Source organism: Fopius arisanus, unplaced genomic scaffold, assembly GCF_000806365.1.
Source record: "Fopius arisanus strain USDA-PBARC FA_bdor unplaced genomic scaffold, ASM80636v1 scaffold00008, whole genome shotgun sequence".
Lineage (NCBI taxonomy): Eukaryota > Metazoa > Arthropoda > Insecta > Hymenoptera > Braconidae > Fopius > Fopius arisanus.
Window position 1 is genome coordinate 36,524 of NW_011887747.1, and position 8,494 is coordinate 45,017.

General features: G+C 37.4%; 1 protein-coding gene across 1 annotated transcript; it reads right to left on the reverse strand.

Annotated features, from left to right (window-relative positions):
- Positions 1 to 1,716: 1,716 nt before the first annotated feature.
- Positions 1,717 to 3,717, reverse strand: LOC105273886 (uncharacterized). The gene is made up of 5 exons (XM_011316579.1): positions 3,603 to 3,717; positions 3,508 to 3,544; positions 3,197 to 3,255; positions 2,988 to 3,140; positions 1,717 to 2,925 (listed from the first exon to the last, which is right to left on the reverse strand). Exons 1-5 carry the CDS (start codon positions 3,645 to 3,647, stop codon positions 2,698 to 2,700), a joined length of 522 nt encoding a protein of 173 aa, XP_011314881.1. The 5' UTR covers positions 3,648 to 3,717; the 3' UTR covers positions 1,717 to 2,697.
- Positions 3,718 to 8,494: the final 4,777 nt, after the last annotated feature.

An 8,494-nucleotide genomic window follows, 5' to 3' on the forward strand; every position in this document is an offset into this window, starting at 1 on the left:
TGCCATTATGATCCCAACACTAAGTCCTCTGGTTAAACGAGCAGTCGAGCAGAATGACAAACTGGATAAGTTGCTGTTTGGTACAGTCTTTACAGATGCACTCAGGACGGCAGAGACGGTTGAAAAATCATGTAGAGCATTAACTAAACCCGCACCACCACTTCAAAAATCACAATCGATTTTTATCATCATATTTTTTAGTAGATAAGCCAAATGGTGAAAAACGGTTTATCCTTAAGTTAAAGAAACTGAATCAATTTTGTGAAGCTTCTCATTTCAAGATGGAGGATCTGCGAGTGGCTCAAAGATTATTGAACAAACATTATTATTTAGCAAAAATCGACTTAAAATCTGCATACTTCCTAATACCAATTGAAAAATCCCACAGGAAACACTTACGTTTCTCGTTCCGGGGAATTCTTTTTGAATTTAATTGCCTACCTTTTGGACTAAATTTAGCTCCATATGTCTTTACGAAACTGCTTAAACCAGTTGCACATAAATTAACATTACAAGGGAATATATCTGTCTTTCTCTTACATCTTTATTCATACATTAAATCTGAAGAAAATGTGGAGGCAGATGAAGAGTCTTGTAAGCTCCCTCCAGAAACAGAATGAGAATAAGGCTATTCAGCATTCAGAAGAATATACAAAGACTTTGGTCCCTTTGATATTGATTTGTTTGCCTCCAGTGTAAATAACAAATGCGGAAAATTCGTATCCTGGTTAAAAGATCCAGATGCTCATGCAACCAATGCTTTTACATTGGACTGGCATCAATGGTATTTTTATGCTTTCCTCCCTTTCTCAGTCATTTTGAGGGTGCTACAAAAAATCATCACTCACAGGGCAGAAGGCATCTTAATTGTTCCCAATTGGGCAGCTCAGTGCTGGTATCCCGCGTTCACCAGTTTATTAATTGAAGACCCAATTCTGTTTGAACCCAGTGATGAATTATTATTATCACCTTTTAGAGAAGTTCACCCGTTACACGCGAGCCTTACCCTGGTGGCAGGACGTTTGTCAGCCAAGCGATCAATAACACCAGCATCCATGAAACACTATCACGCTGGGCTGAAGCGTTGGTGGTCATTCTGCCAAGATCACAACATTGAATTTTTTTGAGGATATCGTTGACATCCTTTCTATTTCTCCCTTCGGAAGATAATTGATTTGATAATTTGATAATTCAATAGCATTTATATTGAAATTTTTCACCCTCCAGGAACAAGAAATACGCTCTTTTTCAACTCTCAATAGCTGTATGGCAGCCCTTTCATTCATTTTTGGCCAGAGCGTAACTTCGGATCCTAGATTAAGTCGTTCTTTTAAGGGTGCTAGCACATTACACCCAAAGACACCCAAATATTCGAAAATTTGGAATCCCCAGGTGAGGCATTTTAGGTAGTATTGAACTACTTACAGCCATTATATCCTTACGAAAATCTTTCATTAGAAATAATAACAAAGAAATTGGTAATGCTTTTGGCTCTGAGTACAGCTCAAAGAGTTCAAACACTCTCATTCAATCAGATTGTCAAATATTGAAATATTGAAGGATAAGATCAGTATATCAATCACAGACAGAACAAAAACATCAGAAAGAACCAAGGTACAACCGAAACTCACTCCTCCATATTTTACAGACTATCCCAGTCTTTGTACTGCATCTATTCTACAGCACTATTTAAAAATAACAGAACAATATCGAGGATTAGAGAATGATAATTTATCACTAACTTTTCAAAAACCTTTTCATACAGCGATTCGTCAGACAATCAGTAGGTGGTTAAAAAATGTCTTGAATGCAAGTGGTATTAATACAAATATATATACAGCACACAGCACACGCCACGCATCCACGTCTTATGCACGACAGCAGAGCGTGAGTCTAAACGAAATATACAGTGCTGCAGGCTGGTCAGAACGATTAAATGTATTTAGACGTTTTTACAGTCTTCCAATAGATAATAACCTATATGCTAGAGCAGTGGTACTAGACGAGTCAGTTAATGTAGAACAAAATGGATAAATAAACAAATAAATAAAATAAAAAATACCTTCGTGCATAAACGGACCAGGAGAATTCGGTAGAGATCCCCTTCTCTTGACTATTAAATCATAATTGACTTTAAAGATTTACCATATTTGATCTCGAGGACGAGACAGTGAAGTATAATTGAGGGAGCTATCGAACTTACCTGTAGGTGACGATTGATCCAGATTATACGATCTGTCTCGTCCGAAGAGATCAAACCCTCCCAACAAGTAAAAACTTTGACAGGATCCCACCCTATAGAATTGACGACACGTGTTATTAATTCACAATTATGATTTATGAACTTTAAAAATGAGACTAGGGCGGTGTAATACTGACGGTGTATTACAGGGGGCAGCATTCGTCAAATAAAAAAATTTTGAACTTGGAAATTCTGTGAGACCGTAGTAAAACATTACTACCATGATTGATCTCTTCGGACGAGGCAGATCGTATAATATGGATCAATCGTCACTTACAGGTAAGTTCGATAGATCCCTCAATTTTTATTCTTTCTCCTTCATCTTTGAGTGATGGAGAGAATGAAAAAAAATGATTGAATAGCAAGCCAATAGGGTTTTAAGGATATACATTTCTACCCATTACCGATCAACTAAACAGTTAAACGTGAAAATTGAAAATCTTCGGGAGGAAAATTCAGTCATTTGCGTTGTCCAAAGATGCTTCGATCTTTATGAGATAATGGGCGATATCGTATTCAACCTCGTTCTCTACCTGAGGATCGTTTTCGTTCGATATTGCAAATTGCACTGGAGGTTCCTGGATTACTCCGTTAATTGTGACCATCGGCATCACTTGATCAAGAACATATTTCTCAAGTTCTCCACAGTCCAATTTCAATGACTCACGTGCCACGTATGTGCCCTGAAAAAAAAACTTCATCATAATCTATCTCTACAGCAGACACGTAGGACAATGTATCGTACTGCATTCAACATTTCGCAATCTTCGATCCCCATTGCTTTCATAAAGATTTCAGTTACTTTCGCGAATTCACTGCTCTTGTTTCTTCCTGGATCACACATCCTTCCAAAGTGCAGCTGTCCTACTTCAGTTTCATTGCGCACGACGTAACTCATCTACCAAATTTAATGGTCATTTTGCGAAATATTTTCATAGATAAAATTTCACTTACCCAGGGACCCTCGACAGACTTATCCAATGTGACTTGCTCCAGGTGAGTGGCATAAGTGGCTTGATTTTAATGAGTGGTTCAATCACAAAATGCCATTAATTAATAAACTATCGATTTTTACTCTAAAAGTCATAACGGGAGCATGAAATTCAACTTGCGCATTAAATTTCATTCCAATTGGAACATTCCAATACAGAATTTGATAATACAAATTATTAGTTTTTTTCGTCATGTGAATTTTGAATTGATAAATTGCAAGGACTCTAGTGTTTTTACATTCTTAGTTTTTATCAATGATTTTTCATACGTACTGCCTACATCATCTATGGTCACAAGACATCCAGTCACCTGAAAAATAAATAAGTACTAATTAGAGGTTTTCCAAAATGTGATGCAAATATTATACCAAGTGCCCAGTGAAAGCAACCAATTCGAAGAATATGAATATCATGCTGATTGCACTAACAATTGTGTTCCCTGTGTTAAAGCTACGGGTATTATCCAACAAAGTGTCTCGTTATCTATTAACTCCTTCGACTCGTTTGGACATATTTACCAAGAACAGGAAGCGATAAGGACGGCTGAAATTACTCTTCTGATAAAATAATCATTACAATAATCGTCACAAGTTCATTGCAAAAACAATTTTAAAAAAGTTTGAAATAGAACTTCATGTTAGAAAAATCATGCTAGACAAATATAAACCAGAAAATACTTTTCAAATGGTGCATAATATGGATAGCCATTTATAGTAGTTCATTTTATTGAATATAGGAATATCCAATAAGCTCCTCCATCGCATCTTGCGGTACTCTCTTGGGGTAACCCCCCCCCCCCCCCTACCACCCCACCGTCCCGCTGGCCTATATTATTTTCACGCTCCTTATCAAGTTGCCATGAAATTACATTATTCAATGTCTTTCGACTTTGACACGGGGCGTCCGGATAAAAGTCGAAGTACCAACAATCGCTGAATTAACAGACATTGTAATGGAAATTTCCGTATTCCTGGACAATGGGTCACCCCCCAGAAGTGCCACCAGATGGTCAAAATAGCTGTCATGGAGATAACAATCGGTTGGAGGAATGCCACTAATAATATGAATTCACCACGAAACCTCACATTTTCGATAATGAAAGACCTGAGCGATATGCCCTGGAATTCAGAAGAATGTCATTGACGAATTAAACGATAAATTTCTGTCCAGGATGGTTGAATTTGGCGTTCACACTTGATCTCCCTCCCATTGGTATGAGAGCAATATATTTGGGAAGCGTGGAAATCTACTCTCTGATTGTATCGAATTGAATCACCAAAGGGGGCCGCCTTCGCCCTCACCATACTCCACTCGTCCCTATCTTTCAACTCCCTGCGCCGTACATTTTTCCTCTCCATCTCTCACTCTCTCTCTCTTTCGTTCACTTTGCACTTGTATTATACAAACATGAACAGACTCACAGATGTCTCTCTTGCTCTTTTGAAATTTGTCGATTTTCACGTGGAAAAGTAAAAGCTGGTAATGACGCCTGCCAGTTGTGTAAATGACTCTCGTGCATATCCTCTCAGCGGGCCCCCGAGTTGTAGACAGCTCTCGTTTGTCTCTTCTTTTTATTTTTTCCTTTTCAAGAAATATAGCGACACTGCGGGTGATGGAGCCTGAAAGGTGTAAAAGGAGAAACTAGTGAAATGTAACGAATTGGGGTGAGCGCTTTCAATATATTGGAGTATCTGAAGTATTGATGGAAGTTGTAGGAAGCCCTTGATGTTTGCCACTCGACAGCCATTCAATTTTATCCCACTGGGTTTATTATACTTTATGGCAATTAGATGGGAAAATATCCTTTCACATTTTTTGATGAATTTCAGGTGCATGCATTCCGCCGATAGGGAAGGTCACTGTAAGTACCACCTGATCCACAATATCCTGGTGATTACATTGAGGGCAGAATCATGTACGAAATATAGAGTCTCGTGTGACAAAATACTCGAGACGGGAACAGTTGCGACATGTGCTTTTTATGTAAATATAGCAAACATTATTACAGAGGGAAATTACATTTTATCAATGAATTTTATCTGTTCACCTGCAATTAACGACAACTTCACTGAATACTGATAAGAGACTAAGGGAACACTTTTTTGTTTCCGGTACTTACTAGTCCTAATGCTTCTAAAGTTCTCATGTCAAAATGTCGGTGGGAATGAAATGCGTTCATTCAATTCCCAAGGTATAAATGTCTTATATAAAGTATATAAAATTACGTGGACATGGTAGCATCGACTTTTCACTCGAGTGTGTATTAATATTGCAATAGTTTAATGGGCAAATTTGAAATTTAATTGAGACAAGTAATTGACTTGTGGAAATCAGCTGTCTATAAGTTGTCAGTGGAATTGTAGCTTGAGACGGTTGGTTCATTGAATTTTGGATAACGGTAGAAGTTGAACCGAGGCACACGAGTTTATCACTAGATATCGTTATCACAGAATTTTTCCAGGGTTCCTGTGGCAGTGAGAAATGGTACTGAGTCTGCAAGATACTCTCGCGGCATTTTCGTGCAGTGCCACTGTGGGCACTAAAAACCGCACAGAGTACTTTACGACTACCGTCAACGTTCTCTCGTTTCAAGCCAGACGAGTTGAGTTTTCTCTCTCGGCTATTTACCCATGGAAGTCACAGCCTCATATATTCTCTGCCATCCAGATCGAAATCACTTCCAAACACTGGTGAGGAAGCAATGTCGATACTTTTTAAACAACTGAATCCAGACAAAACAACCAACAGTTCATTCCGATGGATTACACAGCGTCCTTTTGTTCGTCTTTTCATTGCTCGGATTTTATATTCATGTGGTCATTATGCGTCTCGTTTCACTCCAGTAGAGCTCCAACAATTACGAAGAGCAAGTCCTAAATCCCAACGGGTAAACAAATACGGGTTTGCTTCACTGAAGTTTTCATCTCTTCCTTTTGCTCCAAACACTAAAATATCGTAAATGTCTGAAGTTTTTAAGTATTGTACACGCAGAGAAATTCTTTGGAAAAATCCTAGCACTGGTAACACAAAAATTACAGGCTTCTGGCTATAAAAAAAAATCCAATATTTCTATTTAAATTCTCAGGAATGTAGGTGAACATTCTGGAGGTAAAGAGTTCCTTCATTTCGCCATAAAATTTCTTAATGTTGCAAGTGATATATTTAGATTCCACGAAATAATAGTCTTGTATCGAGAAATCAAGCAGAAAAATTGTTATCCAATGAAATTGCTAGAGGAACAAATAAGCCTAATCTCCTGAATTAATTTCTTAATTAACCGAACACGTGAGCGAAATAAGGAATAAATTTCCCGATTATTCATCTCCTTTCACTCTCATATAGTTATAACAAAAACGAGGAGCACCCGATTGTTCATCAAACCCATCATCACCTTTCCTCTTTCATATCCACTTCGGAATTTCTATGTCAACGGTTAACATCCGAAACAATGTAACTCTCCTAATGTTTCAACCCACGAAAGTCTACTCTCCCCTTCCATTTTCCTATTCTTTTCGGCTTTCATTTATATGTACGTAAATGGTGTTAACGGTATACCGTGTATACTTCCTGGAAATCCAAGTTTTGTGGGATTAAAACCCATCAGTCAACAGGGACTTTGTCGGCGTATTTTATTAGTCATTAACTGGAGACAACGTTTCCGCCAGATTATTTCGGTGATAGTTTCGCGAGTGAGCGTGATCTGACTAGTAACTCAACAAATGTATTAGATTAAATTTCAAATAATTCTACACTGTTAAAAATTTATTAAAATTTCAGTCATAAATTCATGTGAATTCTCAATTTAATATATTTTTGAATTCAATTCCAACCAAAAACACTCACTAAATCTTCTACTATTCACTAGGTCTTTACAAATAAAATTGAAACAACAGGTTTTTTAATTAATCAATATCAGGGAATCAAGATAAAGATCTGAATTTCTGCACAGAATTATCTTTTTGGGTCATGAATAGATCAAGGAATTATCGCCTTGCCTATCCGTCTAGATCCTTCCTTATTCATCTCGAAAATTTCAGAAAATTGGCTTCTTCATCGTGAAGATTAGGTATCAAACGATTGCTTTAATTTTCGAAACTTTTACGAGTTCTGATGATTTCATTGACCGGTGAAGAATATTTGATTTGTATCATACTGAATTCTTCCATTTTAGTTTCCATTTCCGATTTCCCTTAGCGAATTGTTCCCCACCGCAGCTCATTTCAATCCCGAAATAATTGAATCCAGTAGAATAATTTGCCCAAATGCTGAATCTCTCAGTGTGTCCCTCGGGAAACACGATATCATGACTGACATTTAACACTCAACCGCTAACAATCAGTGCACGGTTCTACGTGAATTTACTCGAGTAATTAGGCTGTGTATCAGCTTTCATCGCCAAATACCGAAGAGGATAGCCACTCGGATCTGTTTATAAATATATCAGTGATTTGCAGGTAAAGGATAATTCTACTGAAAAATGAAATCGATCAATTTATGGTGTACGCAGCCGCAGCCTGCCAGGGGAAAATGTTTGGAAAGGTTTTACCATAGGCTTATCCCCCGTGGGAGTCGTTTAATTCTGCGCGTGATGCAGAAATTTCAATGTGGTTCCGAAATACTTGGCAAATTTATGGTTCACTTCAGTCCCCCACTTGCCCGCTCTCAAAATAATATACCAAATCTAGATCAGATCAATCAATTTCCAATTTTTTAATTTATGGTTAGTTTCTCATGGTGTAGAGTCCTAACACAGTTTAACTAAAATATTTTAACAAGTAGAGAATGTTCCTCTTTTTACATCTCAATATTTGACATCAATATGATAATCATTTTATTCTGTATATATTCTCAGGTTTATTTGAAGGCAGACTAGTCGCGGAAATTTGCAGAAAGTATAATACTGAGACGTACGATAATGTACGATAATGACTAAAATATAGACCAGTTATATTGCAAGCAACCTTAGAGTTCATGGCTCAGGCTTATTCCAAATTCACATGGTGTTCTCGTACTTTCCACCGGGAATCGCTCATTTGTTAACTTAAAATATTACCCTAACCGGGGATCGAACCGACGACCCCCAAATCTCTAGTCCTGCGCGCTAACCGTTTTTTTTTTTTGATTTACCAAGTTTTTTTTATTTAACAATATATATATACATTATTTACAACCTTAAAAAACTAGTATGAAAAAACAGTGGTTTTTAGGATTAGATATTACAGAACTATGTGGCCTGGCGAGGCTCTCGAATTCTTAATGT

Bases quoted from the DNA above. Each gene is read 5' to 3' on its own strand.
- LOC105273886 (XM_011316579.1), bottom strand. From the start codon at position 3,647: ATGATATTCATATTCTTCGAATTGGTTGCTTTCACTGGGCACTTG. The intron at 3,545-3,602 runs GTATAATATTTG...TTTATTTTTCAG, and splicing joins TTGCTTTCACTGGGCACTTG to GTGACTGGATGTCTTGTGAC. The intron at 3,141-3,196 runs GTAAGTGAAATT...TAAATTTGGTAG, and splicing joins AGTCTGTCGAGGGTCCCTGG to ATGAGTTACGTCGTGCGCAA.